Source organism: Alosa alosa, chromosome 4 (assembly GCF_017589495.1).
Source record: "Alosa alosa isolate M-15738 ecotype Scorff River chromosome 4, AALO_Geno_1.1, whole genome shotgun sequence".
In the NCBI taxonomy this organism is placed as follows: Eukaryota; Metazoa; Chordata; class Actinopteri; order Clupeiformes; family Clupeidae; genus Alosa; species Alosa alosa.
The window spans coordinates 30,632,289-30,651,956 of NC_063192.1; the positions used below are offsets into that span (position 1 = coordinate 30,632,289).

The window sequence follows — 19,668 nt, forward strand, 5'->3', positions numbered from 1 at the left end:
CTTGATGATGCTCCAAAGGTTCTCAATAGGGTTGAGGTCGGGGGAAGATGAGGGCCACACCATGAGTTTCTTTCCTTTTATGCCCATAGCAAAGGTACCCAGAGGTATTCTTTGCAGTATGAGATGGTGCATTGCCATGCATAAAGATGATTTTGCTACGGAAGGCACGGTTCTTCTTTTTGTACCACAGAAGAAAGTGGTCAGTCAGAAACTCTACATAATTTGCCGAGGTCATGTTCACACCGTCAGGGACCATAAAGGGGCCTACCAGCTCTCTCCCCATGATTCCGGCCCAAAACATGACACTGCCACCTCCTTGCTGACGTCTCAGCCTTGGGACATGGTGGCCATTCACCAACCATCCATTACTCTATCCATCTAGGGTTGCACGGCATTCATCCGTAAACAAAACTGTTTGAAAATGAGTCTTCATGTATTCCTGAGCCCACTGCAACCGTTTATGACACATTCGTTTTAAGAGTGTAGGTTCAAACTTGTGCATTCTCCTCTTTGACTCACCCCACTGTTTTTCTATGGAGTTTAGAACAGGGGACTGAGATGGCAATGGCCGAAGCTTGATTTTGTGTTCAGCATAGCCCGCATTGCCACGGGCGGGCCTGGACAGGCCTAGGGCCGTCTACTTGTCAGTCTTGCCCGTCCAATTAGAGGGCTTTCCTTCGTTTACATTCACCATCTAAAAAAGACACACAAGTCAACACTGCGCTGAGAGCTCAAGAATCAGTCAAATCGCGAACAGCCAGCAGCTCCGTTTAATTGTAATTGTCAATTGTTGAAATGTAATGATAGTCCACTTTTTATGTCATAAACGTTACATGCCTTTGGAAAGGCTTTGCAGTAGGATTGTCCAATGGTCAAGCTGTTGTTTCAATTTGTGTTTTAATTTATGCGACGCAACTGATGCTGGGTTCATGCCGTTTTGGGAAAGTTTGAAATGTTTAGCCGACTGTGTAATTTGTGTAACATGCAACATGCCTATGATAAGGCTTTGCAGTTATCCAATATGGTCAATCTATTGTCTCAATTGTGTGACGCGCCGAAGCTACATTCATGCATTGTTTTGCTCCAGTTGAAAATGTTTCTGCGTATATTGTCAGCTGTGACAAATGCGTTCAATAAATTCCACTTTTCCACTTTTTTGTCATAAATATAACATGCCTATGATTAATGTTTGTATGGTGTATCTCATATAGGCCTCTCTTATGTTCAATCAAATTGGCTTTGCCCACCCTTTTTTTCTGTGCCCACCCATTTGAACATTTCTGGCTACACTGGTGTTCAGTAAACCATATTTGTTTTGATCTGGACATTTGTTTTGGATCATTGACCTGATGAATGATCCAATCACGACCAACTTGGTGTCTGACAGATTTCCTTTGAAAATATTCAGGTTTTTCTTGATGTTCATGATACCATAGACCATAGATTTCCAAGGCCCCACAATAGCACAGCCCCTCCACCATAATTCTCATTAGGTATGGGGTTCTTTTCAGTCCGTCGGTGCTCGGGCCCTAAGCGAAGCCTTATTGTTTTTGTAAGGATTCTTCTTCTTCTTCTTCACTTTTTTGAGACATGACTTTCCCTCTTTTGAGGTGGTTCCCATAGTCGAAAACGCATGAAATTTGGTCAGTCGTAGCCCATTACTCAGTTACTGAGGCTTTGGCCCCGGATGTGGCCCACAGACTCTGTAGCACCCTCTTAGGTGATTGATCCCGTGGTTGGCATATACTTTCAGCTACACACACCAAATTTGGTAGAGGTGTGTATCTCCCCAAGATTTTGTATGTACAATGCATTAGCCATTAGTATTTGGGATTTTGTGCACACTAACATATGGCTTAGGAACATAGGCTAGGTGCTCGGGTCCGCCATTGCCACTTGGCTATATTTTAAATGTATTGCATTCTCTAGTCTTTCAAATGTGGAAAAATGAATAGAGGATTTAGCCTCTGTGTCACTTTATTTTCATACCTTAGTGAAAAAAAATCATGTACTACTTCTAAAGTTCATAGACACTCTGATTAACTTCAATAAGTTGAAATTAGATAGGAAAATGCTTCTGATTATTTTTTATACCTGTTTTTAGTCAACTTTACAAAAGGTGCCAATAATTCTAGAGGGTACTGTAGACAAGTAAGAGGTTTAGAGAATTCTTATTTTTTATTTTTACTCTCAACTAACTCTTATTTTAGACTCTGTCTTGACTTGGACTTTGGACTTACTCTTTTGACTAAGTCTTGACTTGGTCTCCATTAGTCCTGGTCTTGGACTCGACAAAGGTGGTCGTGACCACAGCTCTGACTATAGGAGAAAGAAGCCATAGGGCTCCCCTACTAGGAATTTTACCACTACTGTACTTATCTAGGTTACAGTTATAAGTTAGGTTACTAGTCATAAAGCACATACTGTACTTCAAACACTCCCAAAAGTGCACACGGGTGAAACCACATAAACTGTCCGGGTGCATCAGGGTGAAACAACGTGATATTTCAAAGCTTATCACATCATAATCTACTGCAAGATAACTGCATGAGTAGGCATCTATGCACACCTGTAACGTTGTTTGTGGTATTTTCCATGGAAAAGTTTCAGGTTATTTTTTCATTTTCCCAATTTTTCATTTTATTTTTGTTTTGTGTGTGTTTTCCAGTTTTTTAAACTTAATTACAACTAAAAACATTAAAATAATAATAAAATAATAATAGTCCTGCACATTCTCATCGCAAAAATAAATCACACTTGTCAATTTGTCTCCATCTCCTACTCCATTCCCTACTCTTGCAACTTTTGTGTATGTAAATGAGTGTGTGCATGTGTGTGTTTGCTTTTGTGTATACAGTGGCTTGCAAAATTATTCATACCCCTTGGATATTTCCCCTTTTATTGTTTTAATAAATGGAATCTTTGTCCATTTAATTTAGCATTTTTTACTATAATTTACAAAAATCCCCTCTTTAATATCAAAGTGAAAGGACATTTCTACAAAGTAATGTTAATTAATAAAAAATATATAATGCAAAATAAGTGATTGCAGAAATATTCATCCCCCTTAAAGTGTCTGACCTAAATCAACAGCGGTCCTGCCAATTGGTGCTAATAGTCTCACAATTAGTGAAATGAGGATTGCCTGAGTGCAGTGAATGTGTATAGTATAGTAATATAAAGACACCTGCATCTGGAAGTCACTGGTCAATCGGTATTCCTGGCTATAATTCCACCATTAAGACAAAAGAACACTCCAAACAACTCAGAGAAAAGGTTATTGAAAAGCATAAGTGAGAGGATGGGTACAAAAAATGTTTAAGTAACTGAACATCCTCTGGAGTTCAGTGAAATCCATAGTTAAGGAATGTAAGGAATATTGCAAATGTGCAAATCTGCCTAGACTAGGCCGTCACCACAAACTGAATGACCTAAATATATTATTTCCATGCGCCACATTTCATATTCTTCATGGTTTACCTTTATGACAACTTTGCCGATTATTGATAAAATAAAATCCAACTTCATTCTTTTCAATTAAAATCAGTGAAAGACAAGCAGCTAACAAATGCTCACAATGTATAGGGAATCCATCAAGGCTGTTGGAAATCCATTCCAGCTGACTATATAAAGTTGGTTGAGAGAGTGAGCAAAAGGTTTGTACCTTGAATAATTTAAAATATTGAAAATGTAGCTTTATTTACACTTTTTGTTTCCTTACAACATGAATCCATGTGGGTCATAATAATAACCACCTACTCAGATAAATAAAGATAAAGAAAAAAAAAACATAAATTTGAGTTAGTGCATCCAAACTTTTAACTGGTAGTTTTTGTGCATGCATACGGATGCCTACATGTCTACTGTGTGTCCATGTGTGTGTGTGTCTTTTTGTGCGTGTTTGTGTTTATGTGTGTATGAATTTATGTGAAAATGTAGTGAATCTACACTAACTGGCCTGTAGATGGCCAGACACAGTTTTCTGTGAATATCTCGAGAACTGTAGGGCCTAGGATGACAATTTTCTTTGTATATTGGCCTCCAGGGGCCATGTCAACCCATGTCTTAAAAACAAATAAACTACACAGGTTGTGGGCTTAGGCTAGAGTTAAATGTTAAGAAAAAAAATGTTTATAATACAAAAATAGCAGGAAAAGTAGTGGTCCAATAAGATTATGTCGCCCTCCCTTGATGACTTGGAGTTGGCTCACAGTACAAGGGTGACAATCGGTGAACACGCGTGAACCATCCGGGTGAAACAGCGCCAGGGTGAAACAATGTGATACTTGTCGAGAGAACAAAGTTCACAGCACGTCACAGTCAGGTCAGCTGGATTATTTAGTCGTAAAGCAAAGGTGCACCTTCTCCCTTAAAATCATTACCCTTAAAAGGTTATTGTATTGCCACTTTATTGGTCATATAGTTCTATGCTTTATATTTTTGTTAAACAAAATAAAAAAAACGATGAAAGTTTAAAAGTTAAAATTTAGTTGGCAGGCTGGTTGGCTAGCTCGCTAGCCACCGGTCAGTAACTGGCAGCTGCATGGTCTGATATGAAGTTATGTGTTTCCAAATCCAATTACAAATTTTTGTGTGTGTTCATGAGTGTGTGTATGTGCATACGTAGTGTACAGTCACTAAATGTACACATATATTCATTTATTGTATGGTCCCCCATGAACGGAATTCCACGAAACCTTGGCATGCATTCAGAGGGTGTCAGAATGATCCTACACCTCCAGTGTTCTGCAGTTTTGACCCTGTCAGCCAGAGATACCTGCGATTACAAAACCTAATTTTTGCTTTTTCATTTTTAATTAGGTGGCACTATACATCAAATGAGTGGTTAAGGGATGGGTTGACATGCCCCCTTGAGATCAACATACTAAAAAAATGTGGTCGTCCTAGGCCCTACGGTTCTCGAGATATTCACAGAAAACTGTGTCCGCCCTACCCTCCTTTCGGGGGGTCCAGGCTGGCGGGGGGGCGACGGATCAAAACGAAAAACAATGGTCCCATGTTATCCTTGTGGGGCTACATGCCCACCAAGTTTCGTGCACCCCGGTCTTTCAGTGTCCCGGTATCGTCAAAACCACAAAAAAAAAAAATCTGGAAGGAAAAAAAATCTTCGCTGCGTGGCGGTCATAATAAGACCTAATCCAATATACTGTACAGCATAGGTCAAATGTTAAAAAAAAAAAAAAAAAGAATCGCAGCTTGGCAAATATCTGCTCCACTAGGTAGCAGTGTTGTAATGTAATGAGTACAAATACTTCGTTACTGTACTTAAGTAGAAATTTCACGTATCTGTACTTTACTTCGCTATTTAAATTTATGTCAACTTTCACTTTTACTCCACTACATTTCCTAGATAAAATGTATACTTTTACTCCGTTATATTTCCACTAAGCATCTTCGTTACTCGTTACTAAAACATAAAATTAGAAGAAATGTGTGCGACTGCAAAAAGGGAGGTTTGGGGAATCACTGCTCCTAGATTGTATTATGCACGCTGCGCGCTCTATTTCAGCGCTTGTTTGTTGCTAAAGGAGGAGGACGCACAACTGAAACTGAACTCTGTGAACAGGGTAGTGGTGAAGATAACGTCATACACCCGTGGCCGTATTTGCAAGAAATATTTCTGTACATTGGCAGCTTTATGTGAAGCTGAACACTCCGCTACCTGCCTCAGCGGCCTGTGAAAGGCTATTTAGCATCGCTGGACTTGTCTTCAGTCCAAGCAGGGATGGATTACTGAACGGGCTTACCGGGCCCAGGCCCAGGGGCCCAAGGGCTCAGGGGGCCCTGAAGCTCAAGCCTCTGTGTGAAATCACTATTATGTTCTCCACCCCTGATATCTGAATAGGCCCCCACAGGTCACACTATTTGTGATAATCCAGAATTCCGCTGGCCTTTTTTGAGATTGTTTCAGCCTAAAATGCCTGATTTTGAGGCAACTTTTGTAAAAAATTGCGATGGAAGTCGCGTTTTACAGTATTTGCGGGAGGATATGAAAATTGCAAAAATAGTTGTGAGTATTTATTGATTTATTTTTAAATTGAGGGCAACTAAGGGTAATAAGACCAATCTTTATTCTTATTAAAAATGATACGAAAAGTACTTTATTTCTAGCTAAATGAAGAAATGCTTTGGCTGGGGTAATTCACAAAGCAGTATTTACTGCTAAATACTGCTAAATACTTGTCAGACATGCTTCAGCAGTACACACCTTCTCGTCCTCTCAGGTCCCAGGTGAAAAACCTGCTAGTAAAACCTACAGTTAGAACTAAACATGGTGAAGCAGCTTTTAGCTGCTATGCGGCTCAGCTGTGGAACCAACTTTCGGATGACATTAAAAAGGCCCCAACTGTAGCCAGTTTTAAATCTAGACTTAAGACCAAACTGTTCTCAGACGCTTTCTGCTAACTGTGCCGAGTTACAAATTCTGAATCTGCCTCGATAATTATTCTACTTTGTCTTTTATTGTTTTTGCTTACTAATTATTCTTTATTTTTAAATTATTTTACCTTGTGTTTTATGTTTTCTTTTTATTATGATCTTTACCTTTTAACTATTCTTTGACTATATTGCCCTTCTATGCTTTTATTTGTTATTATTGTTTGGTTTTGTTTATGTAAAGCACATTGAATGACCTCTGTGTATGAAATGTGCTATATAAATAAACTTGACTTGACTTGACTTGACTTGTAGAACTGTCCAAAAAAGACAGCCACCCCCTAAAAAGATGGCATCATGTCATATGTTTCAATACATTCATATATTTTGGAATTCATATTAAGTTCATATCCTTTAATAATTAATATTCTGTGATTTGCATAATTACTAATACCCAACTAAGTATTTAATCATTTCAATATTTCATATTGATTTTTAAACTAATAGGCTACACTTATCTTTAATGTCATTACATTGTATTGGTGGTGTGTAGGTCTAATTGAGTGCCTGTCACTTTAAGGACGTGAGAATAGCCTAATTACATGCTTACATTTTGGCTACGAGTGGAAATATTTTTTTGCATAGTGCATTAGTGGATGCAATTTGGGATGTTTTCTATGGCATTAGTTAAAATAAATGTTAAAAAATAACTCGAATGAAATCTTTCTTGGGTCATAGAAGATAAGTGTCTTGCAATGTTATTCATTTCTATGATTTTGCACTGCAAAAACTGCCTATCTAACAAAATCTAACCAAGTGTTATTAATCTTATATCAAGATAAAAAAAATCTAGTTAGTATTGTTTTCAGTATAACGAGACTTACCTAGCACTTTCTTGTGAAAACATTTGACTTAATTTAAAAAAAGTTTGACTTATTTTAAGACATCTCATCCTGAAAACAAGCAAATTTGTCTGCCGGTGCGTTAAGCAAATTTGTCCTAAAAACAAGCAAATTTGTCTTGATAAGAAATTTGTCTTGAAATAAGTCAAAATAAGCAAAGAGCTACACCCAGGCGCCAGAACTGAAGCGTTCCATTAAGCGTTAAGTCTGCTGCAACAATTAGCTTCCATTATAATCAACGGAAGTAGCTACACCAGACGTGACAGTGGGGCGTACGTTCGAAAAAAATAGACCATTCATTTAAAATGGATATTACGCGTCGCGAACGGAACACTTCAGTTACGCGCCTGGTGTAGCTCATACCAAAGTCTTCTTAAATTAAGTCAAAATTTTCTTTTGAGAGGGCGCTAGGTAAGTCTTTTAATACTAAAAACAATACCAAATAGATTTTTTAGTCTTAATATAAGATTAATAACACTTGGTTAGAATAAATTTTTTGCAGTGTGGTAAGAACTACACAAACTAGAAGCAAGGATATCTCCAGATGTAAAAGTTGCCAATGGGTTGCATAGCCTACTCAGTTGTCAGTTGTCTACAAAGTAGGCCTACAGGAACTTACTTTCATAGCCCAGGTAGGTTAGCAACACCAAGGAGAGAGATGCAAGTTAGTAAGCAGATAATTTATGTTAGCCTTCTATTTATTGACATTAAAACGGCAGAGGACGAACACGTTATAGGGTGGTCTCTGCAGAAGTGATTGTGGCATCTGTCTCAATATTCTGTGCGAGGGACTGTTGTGGTAGGTGAAATTTCACAGGGAAACTACAATGATTGGTCAAATTTGAACAGTTTAGACAAAATTGCATGGTCGCCCAGAATTCGCGGGAATTGGTTGAATTTGCGTTAATTGTTGCGATGTTGCGATTGTTGCGATGAATTCCTGGAGGGACTGGTTGATGGTTATGTCATATGTGTAAGTCTCAATCTGTCCATTTCTTTCCACAAAACTCACCAGAAGTCTTCATTTATGGTGACATTGTTTTAAACATTTCTTATGGGGGTGGGGGGGCTTTTTCAATGTCTGTGCCCAGGGGCCCAGTGGCTGATAATCCGTCCATGAGTCCAAGAAGAGTAAGACTGAATCAGGCCGGGGTGGGTGGAGAATCGGGAGAATTCCCGGTGGCCGCTTCACTTTTGGGCCGGTCGAGGAAAAAAATAGACATTTGTCACGTTAGTCTATCTTTTCAGTAGGACACGCTCCACATTCTGTGCATGACACCAATGCAATGCCTCTGCATGGGTTGTAGCCTACGTGAGGGAGTTCTCCCCTCCCAAAAAGAGTTGGTTGATCATAGCCCGTCTTTTCCAAAACGTTTTCTCAGATACGGACAGCCGAGCCGGCCCTACAGTAGACACAAGCGTCAGGAAGGATGGATGGTAGAAAGAGGCCAGGAGAGACTGAGCAGCAGATCAACCAGTCGACCACTGAAAATGATGAGCACGAAATTAGTGATGAGGAGGCCATGACTACAGGGACAAGTAGAGAGGATAAATTAAAGTTATTTAATGTAAGAAAGAGCAATTACCCTACATGATAAACATGCTCAGAAGAGGGTGTAGTAAAGAAGTAGGCTAAATCACCAAACAACAATATAGCCTACCAATGCAAAAAACATGTAGCCTAAATATTAGTTCAATATGCCTCTTTGTGGAAGCTTGGGATAGGCTACATTTCAAAGGCTTTCTTTCTTTCTTTCTTTGTTAACTTGTGGAATAGTGGAATATTGGGGGCAGCCGTGGTTGGGGGCAGACGTGGGCACTGGTTAGCACTTCGGACCTGTAACTGGAGAGTTGCTGGTTCAAACCCCGACCAGTAGGCACTGCTGAATTGCCCTTGAGCAAGGCACCTAACCCCTCACTGCTCCCCAAGCGCCGCTGTTGATGCAGGCAGCTCACTGCGCCGGGATTAGTGTGTGCTTCACCTCACTGTGTGTACACTGTGTCCTGTGTGTGTTTCACTAATTCACGGATTGGGATAAATGCAGAGACCAAATTTCCCTCATGGGATCAAAAGAGTATATATACTTATACTTATATTTTTTGTTAACTTCTCAGTTGAAGTGAATTATTATATAACCTTTACTGTACACATTTGTTGAACCATGATACTAATAAAAACTACAGGATAGTAAGAGCTGAAATGTTGCTTCATTTATCCAATTTCCACCACTATGGAAAACGTTGGCCGGTCTTGGTCCTGAATCTCCCGGGCACTGAATTCTGGCAACTTTGAAAACCAGCTTCTTTTGAAGATGAACAGACATCTTTTCAGTTTCAACTATGACTGGCATATTAGTAGCTGCTGGACATAGGTGGCCTGTGGGTGTGTGAGAGTGAGATGGTGACCAAAATTTTTTCCCTACCAGCAGGTCATTTTTTTCTTTAAAAAAAATAAGTTATTTATTTTTCATTTTTACCTGAAGTTCATACAAAAGTGGCATTTCTGTTTCTGTTTTTTTCTTTGATGTCAGCTCTAAAAATATGCTGTTTGTTCTTTAAACTTAAGAGAATAGTGCCTGAAAAGTCCTACAGTAGAAAAGAATGTGATCTTGATTTGATGAGTGAGATTAAGAAGATATGGGAACCCTGAATATGCTTTATGCTTTACTATAAGAAAGCCAAAATAAAGTTCACAAAAGTTCAAAATAAAACCCCTTGCTTTTTACTTTTACTTCAAATACTTAAGTACAGTATATATCAGATACTTTAAGACTTTTACTTAAGTAATATTCTAAAAGGTAACTTTCAATTCTACCAAAGCCTTTTTCTAGTACGATACTTGTACTTTTACTCAAGTATTGCTTTCTAGTACTTTATACAACACTGCTAGGTAGCAAGGATTGTCCTCAACAATCTGCTCCAACTTTATTGTTGAGATACCCAACGCCACTCTGCCAAACTGCTTCCAAGACCGTCCCATATTGCTTGCAACCAGCATCAACTGCTTTTCAGTCACAACCGCAGTAAATGAATCGCAACATAAGAGTTGTGTATTTGCTTGACAGTGGAATTCAAAAATTCAGAAATCTCTGTTTCTGCAGCCTGACATTAGCCTGCAGTACAGATGTAGCTTTCTAGGGATATATCTCCAGGAGCTATTAACAGCTACCCATAACTGATAAACTTAATCTTGCCTATCAGAGAGATATCTATATGACATAATAAAATAATAAAAACTGATAGAATTATCTGTCACCACAATGCCCTTCTCACAACGGGGTAAAACATTAAACAGCCTAAATAAACGTAACGTCTTAAAAACAAATAAACTACACAGGTTGTGTGGGCTTAGGCTAGAGTTGAATGTTAAGAAAAAAAACCTTTATAATACAAAAATAGCAGGAAAGGTAGTGGTCCAATAAGATTATGTCGCCCTCCCTTGATTTGGAGTTGGCTCACAGTACAAGGGTGACAATTGGGTTAACACGTGTGAACCATCCGGGTGAAACAGCGTCAGGGTGAAACAATGTGATACTTGTCGAGAGAACAAAGTTCACAGCACGTCACAGTCATGTCAGCTGGATTACTTAGTCGTAAAGCAAAGGTGCACCTTCTTCCTTAAAATCATTACCCTTAAAAGGTTATTGTATTGCCACTTTATTGGTCATATAGTTCTATGCTTTATATTTTTGTTAAACAAAATAAAAAAAAAACTATGTTAAAATTTAAAAGTTAAAATTTAGTTGGCAGGCTGGCTGGCTAGCTCGCTAGCCACCAGTCAGTAACTGGCAGCTGAATGGTCTGATATTAAGTTACAACCCCAAAACAGAAAAAGTTAGGACGTTGTGTAAAATGAAAATAAAAACAGTGTGATAATATACAAGTCACAAGTCACAAACCTATATTTAGCAGCAAAAAGGACATAGACAACATATCAAATGTTGGAAATGAAAATTTGGACTATTTCATGGAAAATATATGTTCATTTTGAATTTGATGCCAGCAACATGTTTCAAAAAAAGTTGGGACGGGAGCATGTTTACCACTGTGCCAGTTCATTTAACAAAATTCTGTAAATGTTTAGGAACTGAGGAGACCATTTGCTAGTGTTTTGAGAATGAAATGTTGTCCCATTACTCCCCAATATAGGATTTCTTTGCTCAACAGTATGGGGTATTCTTAATCATGTTTTTCATTCCATTATGCACCTAATTTAACAATTCTGGACTGCAGACAGGCCATCTTAGCACCCGGACTATTCCTTTATGGAGAAATACTATTTAAATATGTGCAGAATTCATTTTGGCATTGTTTTCCTGAAATATTCAAGGTCTTCCCTGGAAAAGACATTGCCTGGATGGCAGTGTTGCTCAAAACCTGTATACATCATTCAGAATTGATTGTACTTTGCCAAATGTGCAAGATGCCCATGCTGTAGGCACTAATGCTCCTCCACACCATCATAGATGTTGGGTATCGATTTCATGATTTCCAAAAAGAATGGCACATTTTGATTGGTCTAACAACAGGACCTTTTTCAATGTTACCTCAGTCCATTTTAAACAAACTCAGGCCCAGATAAGAGTGGTATTTTCTGTATCATGTCTCAATACAATATTAGATGCTACAATTTTGGCTGCAGTTTTTAAATTGAATATCAAACTATGCACATAGACAATGTCAGAGGTTTTCCTGAGCCCATACAATGACAGGTCTGGAAACAGTTCACTGGTCTTGAAAAAGACCACAGCCATCCAATTTGTTTTCAGCTCTTTGTCTTGTTTGCAAAGATTTCTCTGGATTCTCTGAATGTTTTAATAATATTATATCCTGTAGATGATGAACTCCCCAAATATTTCACAATTTCATGTTAAGAAGCATTACAATTATATTGTTTCATCATTTGTGCACACAGGTTTACACAGAGGGATAAATACCCCTTCCTCTCTGGGATGCTCTTGTTCATACCCAACTTTTTTTGAAACATGTTGCTGGTATTAAATTCAAAATTAACATATATTTTCCATGAAATAGTCAAATTTGTCATTTTCAACATTTGATATGTTGTCTGTGTCCTTTTTGCAAATAAATATGAGTTTAAGAGATTTGCAGATTATTACATTCTGTTTTTATTCACATTTTACACAACGTCCCAACTTTTTCTGTTTTGAGGTTGTATTTGTTTCCAAATCCGAACACTAACAAATTACACTATTAGGCTTGAGCTGATCACAAACATGTCCGGATTATGACAAATGTTTCCAAAAACCCTCAGCCATTCCAGAAAGACGTCATTTTGGTGGCAGCCGTGGCCTACTGGTTGCCGGTTCAAAGCCCGACCAGTAGGAACGGCTGAAGTGCCCTTGAGCAAGGCACCTAACCCCTCACTGCTCCCCGAGCGCCACTGTAGCAGGCAGCTCACTGCGTCGGCATTAGTGTGTGCTTCACCTCACTGTGTGTTCACTGTGTGCTGAGTGTGTTTCACTAATTCACGGATTGGGATAAATGCAGAGACCAAATTTCCCTCATGGGATCAAAAGAGTATATATACTTATACTTATCTCATGCTGTAAAGAATACCTCTGGGTCATTGGCTGCTATGGGCATAAAAGGAGAGAAACTCATGGTGTGGCCCCCATCTTCCCTTGACCTCAACTCTTTTGAGAACCTTTGGAGCATCATCAAGCAAAAGATCTATGAGGGTCGGAGGCAGTTCACATCCAAGCAGCAGCTCTGGGAGGCTATTCTGACACCCTGCAAAGACATTAAAGCAGAAACTCTCCAAGAACTCACAAGATTAATGGATGCAAGAATTGTGAAGGTGATATCAATGAAGGGGTCCTACAGTATGTAAACATGTAACTTGGCCTGCTAAGATGTTTTTGTTTTGTTTGCTAAGATGTTATTATTTAATTTATGACCTCTTAATGTTGTAAATTCAACAACATTTTTAGTTCTTTACAACCTATAAAATGTCTTGAAAATAATAATTTGGAACAGTGCATTTTGAGGTTTTTTTTATTTAAAAAAAATAAATAAAAATAAAAATACTGTTAGCATTGGGAGGTTCAATAAAATTCAAATTATACTCTATACTGACTGTCTGAAAATTATACTTATTTAGGAAAATCTGAGAAAAATGTCATTTGCATAATAATTTGGAATGCAGTGTATGTGATTAGAAGCAAATAAAGGTAGCTCAGCTCAGAGCATACAGCCAAAGCTCCGCTTTAACCCTCTCTGATACGGCTCTGGCTAAGCTCATACCTCAGATGTTCTAGAATGCCCATGTAGAATCCCCAGAGCCCTAGAGAGAAGGCTCTGAAATGCCCATATTTCTGGTATTTTGATTAGTGGAATAGCAATGCAGTAAATTCTTTGCCTTTTGCGAGAGACAGCTACAGTACGGGCTTCTTTCATCCATCAATTCCTTCATCCATCCTTTCATTCATTCAACATTCATTCAGCCAGCTACAGTGTAGCTCTGACAAGTAGTAGCCCACAAGATATGAGTGGCTAGGTAAAGCAAAGGTGTTCTTAAGTGTTATTGTTATACAATGGTGGGCATATACCCTCAATATGGGTATAGACATCCCACCCTCCTTCTTACTGTGCTGCCCGTGCATAATACATTGGGTACATAAATCCGGTGTAAGGCTAAAACATTTGGTCCTTCTTCATTAAGGGAAACAGATTCAACCACCTAAAGCATATATTTTCTGAAAGCATATACCCTCAAGTTGTCATGCAACATGAACTGTGGCATGTTGCATCCTCTTCCTTACTTTGTTGCCCATAATATATTGGAGATACGTAAATCGGGTGTATGGCTAATACATTTGGGCCAGCACCAGCACCATTATTTTCTGAAACCTTATAGCCTCAAGATGTGATATAACATGTGTTTAGACATGTCCCAACGTCCTAATTATTTTGTTGCCCATGCATAATACATTGGGTATGGGAAAATTTGGGTGTATGACTGATGAGTTTTGCCCTGAGTACTATGAAAGGAAAACTGATTCAACCCTCCAAACCATGCACTGTAAAAATAAGTTAGAAGAAGCCACAGAATAGCAATACAGTGCATTGCTTTGCACACACTGTAATAAAAGCTTTCTGTTGCTCAATAAGAGTGCCATACTTATAATGAACATAAAATATATGAGTTTAAGTCCCACTAGTTGTGTAAATATAAATACTTTATAATTCAATAGGTTCAATAGTAAACTTGTTTTACAGAGTGATTTAGAAAAAGTACTGAGCATAATTAAGAAAAATAACTTGCATTTTGCAGGAGTACTTGTAAGTATACTTGCATATTGCAGGAGCTTTAGACCAACACTTGATGTCCATTTGTTACATTCCTCATAAATAAATTCTAAAATTCTGTAAGGTGACTAATCAGTCCAATCAATCTGCTCAATGTCTGAACTCTTTTGCGCTGCAGAGATTCTCAGGGCCGTAATCATAATATATTTTGACATGCACCCCCCCCAGTATTAAAAATGCTCAAATGAAAATTGTATGCTATTTCAACCGAAGTGTTTATGAACTCTAAATAAAGTGATTGTCATTTAATCATTTAGATCAGAAGCTCCTAGTTGTATTGTAATTGCCGCCATGGAAGCAAAAAAGGAAGCGTTTTCATTTTTTTTTTGACATTTTTATGAAAAATGGCATGTCCAAAATGATTCATATCCTTTTTAAATAATCAATGGAAACATCTTTATTTGCATTCACAGTTGTCAGAATGGTTCTTATAATGCCTACCAAGCCTTTCCATGTCTTTTAACAGCAATCTGGGGCACGAACGATTATTTGGCATCACTCTGGCCTTGTTCTCACTTTTTGGACGGATTGAGGTCTGGACTCTGGCCCTGCCACACTAAATATTGTTAAACATCGTTAAACATTACTTGCCTTGTTTGGCTGTATGTTTTGAATCATTGTGTGGTTTAATGGTCCAATGCCGCCTATTGGGGTAGGTCTCTCGGCAGCATGCCTGATCTTTTCCTCCAAAAATATCAATGTAGCCCCTTGTTTTAGTGTTAAGTGAGAAGTTCACCAGGGCCCATTGTCTGAAAAACACCCAAAGCCAATACATTTCTATAGCTATTCTCCACATTGGGGATGGTGTTTTGGTGGTTGAAATTTTCACTCCATCCCAAAATGGATCACTTGGTCATCATGGACGCTGATCATGGATCACTCTTCTCCAAACATGCACAACTCAGCTAAACCTTTATAAGGGCACATCTGGACAAATAATTTTTGACCATGAGACATTGCCTGAGATTGGTATAAAAAAAGAAGCATTAAATCCCAATGACGCCATGTCTATTTCAACTGTGGGGGTGAGAAAATTATTATTTTGGGATGTTTTTCAATCAGGGGTACCTGGTGACCTTATCAAAGTAAACGCTAATGCAAGAGGCTACACTAAGATTCTGGAGGAAAAGATCAGGCAGTGTCCCGAGAGGCCTGCCACAATAGGCATCATTGGACCATTAAACCATACAATGATCCAAAACATACAGCCAAACAAGGCAAGAAATGGTTAACAGAGAACAATGTCAACATTTTAGAGTGGCCCAGTCCAGACCTCAATCCGTCAAAAAAGGCCAGAGTGATTGGCAAATAATTGTTCTTGCCTCAAAACCCGGATTGCTGCTAAAAAGGTGCGGTCTACAATCATTGTGGAGACATGGAGAGGCTTGGTAGGTATTATAAGAACCATTTTGAGAGCTTTGCTGGCAAATAAAGATGTTTCCATTGATTATTTATTGAGGGTAAAAATATTATTTTTTGATGTTTCTACCACATTGTCTTAGGCTACAACCTTTTGGCATGTGGCAGTGTCATTTTCAGTCAGAACAAACATATTGGTCAAGAGAAAATCAACATTAAATCAATATTTGCCAGGGGTATGAATAATTCTGTTCTTAACTGTAGCTAAGGTTGTAATTTGTTCAACCCTCAATGGCATAAGATAGAATGGCATACGAAAAGGAGACAAAAACAGTATCTCCTGTTCTCGCGCCTACTCGCTGGAATCAAGATGGATACCGAGCAGTGTTGGGCAAGTTACTTCAAAAGCGTAATGCATTATTTATTACTTGTTACTGTCATCTCAAAGTAATTTGTTACATTACAATATTACTGTATTTGAATTGTAAAGCATTACACTACGTGTACATTACTTTCACCAAAGTAACAGGAAATATGGATTTGGTGTTCTCAATAGATCTTCATGTGCTCAATGCAGCTCATTACACGGCAGGAGGTGATGTGGTATGACATAATGACTGAGCTAGGCTTAAGGCTAACAAAAGAACAATATAATGGTTGCAGTTATGGCTCATGGGACAATGTAGGCCCCAAAGGCCAAAGGTCACTGACAACTTAATATAGTAAAATATAGCCATAGTGAAACTGTATGTTGACTTTAAATGGTTCTCATCATTACTGGTAGCCTATCCTTCCACTTACAGTGGTGTAAACTTAATGCAAATAGTTTGAGAATAATGGCTAAAATCTTTGTCTGTAAAAGCAACATTTCAGTTATTCTCACTGCTTGAAATGAGAAGTATAGCCTAACCATGTTAGATCTGTTGCATGAATGGCAGAGATAAATTCCAGGACCAATCAAATTCCAGGACCAGCATAGATTACTTTTTTTAATTCTTGGATAATCTTCTCTGGTGCCAATTGAGCATTTCTCAATTTTGGATTAAAAAGCAAAGTAACTTCAGTTACTGAGAATTGTACCGAGTAAAATATTACTGAAATTGTATTGGTAATGCCTTACATTACTGCATTACAGCAAAAAGCAATGCATTACTGTAATTACATTACTTTTTTAATGCATTACTCCCAACACTGATACCGAGGCTGCCAGAATCAATGTGTGGCCACCCGATAATAACTGTTTTCTCATCTTGAAAATTGAATTTACGCAATGTAAACGGTAGGAAGTTAGTCATCTTCTTGGTAAGATTAAAATAGAAGCATGTTAAACTATCGTTAGGGTGCAAATGTTCGAAATGTGTAAGTTTGAAAAGGCTTATAGTAGTTCCTTCACCCGGAATTTAAAATATGTACACAGTCTTGTAAATTTGCTTTTTTTTGGATGTTCTGTTTGTTTGTTTTTTACTCTTAATGATATTTTGTGTGATTATGAGTCATGTCGTAGCTGGTTAGCCTAAGACATGGTCTAAAACTCTTTATATACGGAATTTTCCAGATGTCGATTGGAGAAGTTAATGGGAAACTTACTTCCGGGAAGACCTTTCGGAGGAGGGGCGGGACTATAGGGCTCCCCTTGGAATTTTACCACTTCTCTACTTATCTAGCTTACAGTTATAGGTTAGGTTATTAGGTCATAAAGAACATACTTCAAACACTCTCAAAAGTGCACACGGGTGAAACCACATGAACTGTCCGGGTGCATCAGGGTGAAACGTGATATTTCCTAGAAAACAAAGTTTATCACATCATAATCTACTGCAAGATAACTGCATGAGTAGGCATCTTTGCACACATGTACACACGTTTGTGGTATTTTCCATGGAAAAGTTTCAGGTTATTTTATACCAATTTTACTTTTTTGTGTTTTTTCCAGTTTTTAAACTTAATTACAACTAAAAACATTAAAAATAAGACCTAATCCAATATGCAACACAGGTCATTTGTTTTTAAAATAAAATAAAAAAAACACTAAAACCCTCTGTACATAATGATTGTATCATCATTCTGAATAACTAAATGACATATAAAAAAGTACTTTTGGTCACTTGTGGTGGTAGTATGGAATTAGGGTAGAATTGATCAGTTCTGTTCTGTGTGGAGTGTTGCCATGGTGAATTCATTTCCCCTTCAACTGCCATCAAGGAGGAAATGAATGCTCTCGGGAGGCAGTGCCCAGTCACCTTGAGAAAGCAGGCCATGAAGGCGTTTGGCAGTGGCCTCTGACCGTTCACGCATGCTCCAGAATCGCAGCATGGCAAATATCTGCTCCACTAGGTAGCAAGGGTTGTCCTCAACAATCTGCTCCAACTTTATTGTTGAGATACCCAAGGCCACTCTGCCAAACTGCTTCCAAGACCGACCCATATTGCTTGCAACCAGCATCAATTGCTTTTCAGTCACAACCGCTGTAAATAAATCAAAACAGAAAACAAGTTACAGAATAAAATAAAGACACTCTGATTTACTGTTGTAATAGTTATATGTAATGTTAATTACTCGCCATTTGTGCATAACTGCTTCGAAGGTGATTCTTCCACATCCATTGTCTGTTTACTTTTGACTCCACAGTTCTGTGTCGGACACATTTCTAGGCATAACATGAACCGTAACTTAGTTTTAGTCTTATCAATAAATTATGTGGGACTTTGAGATCTGTAATACATTATAAGTACTGTATTAGGGCCTACCAATGATCTTTTCATTTAGGGTTAGCTCCTTCAGGAAAATGAGTCTTGGGAAAGTTTCCTCCATTTCTTTTTCTTGTAGGAGATGTATAAGGCCCCATGATTTGGAACTCCCTTTTTGGATAACATAATCCAAAAGGTCGCGCACCTTATCTGACGGATTGGTGATCGACTTGACGTGTGTATACTCTCGACGTGTGAGCAATCCCTGAGAGTCGGTGTGTTGCAGAAGTAGATCAGTATCTGCTGTCAGGATATCGATCAGTTTGGGTTTCAGTTTCCGCAGGAGAACGTCGCCACCTACTGGTCCACCTTCCATGCCTTCACTGAGTGTTTTTTCAGTGTATCCGAGTAACACAAAACTATGCCCTTAGGTTTTAGCCTATAAGCTATAAGTAATACTAAAATACACAAGTCTTGTATAATAAAACTAGAATCGGCTGTTAGCAAGCTATCTGCCAAATCCAGTAACGTTAGGCTTCTAAAACAAACGACAGAGCTAATTAGCGTTGATGCTATCCTGACAAAGTGGCACACTCGTCATTATCAGTAGTCATGTTATACTCGAATAGATCTCTATTGTGTTTGCTGATGCAGCTTCCAAACAATGTTGAACTTGAAGTTAACTTTCAACTCGCAGACTGTGAAACTTCTCAATCAGTTTCCCAACCAAAACCTGGATCACTTTAAATCGATTGTTTTCGCCCATACACACATCATAAATTACAAAGTTCATAGGATTTATTCTATTGGGCTATTACTCATCCATCCCAAGGCATCTGTTCTGTTTCTGTTCTGTCTCCAGAAACCATCAGAAAACAAACAAAACTGAATTGTCTCATTCTGTGGTATGAACGGACAAACCTGACTGGATTATTGCTATACTGCCTTCAGGCGGCTGGAGTAAGTAATTAAGTCATCACGAACATGGGATA

At 38.4% G+C, this 19,668-nt stretch overlaps 1 protein-coding gene across 1 annotated transcript; it reads right to left on the reverse strand.

Annotated features, from left to right (window-relative positions):
* Positions 1–12,845: 12,845 nt before the first annotated feature.
* On the reverse strand, positions 12,846–19,566 carry zgc:174906 (uncharacterized protein LOC571548 homolog). Its single transcript, XM_048241388.1, has 4 exons — positions 18,737–19,566; positions 18,550–18,636; positions 18,230–18,454; positions 12,846–13,052 (listed from the first exon to the last, which is right to left on the reverse strand). Exons 1-4 carry the CDS (start codon positions 19,050–19,052, stop codon positions 12,886–12,888), a joined length of 795 nt encoding a protein of 264 aa, XP_048097345.1. The 5' UTR covers positions 19,053–19,566; the 3' UTR covers positions 12,846–12,885.
* Positions 19,567–19,668: the final 102 nt, after the last annotated feature.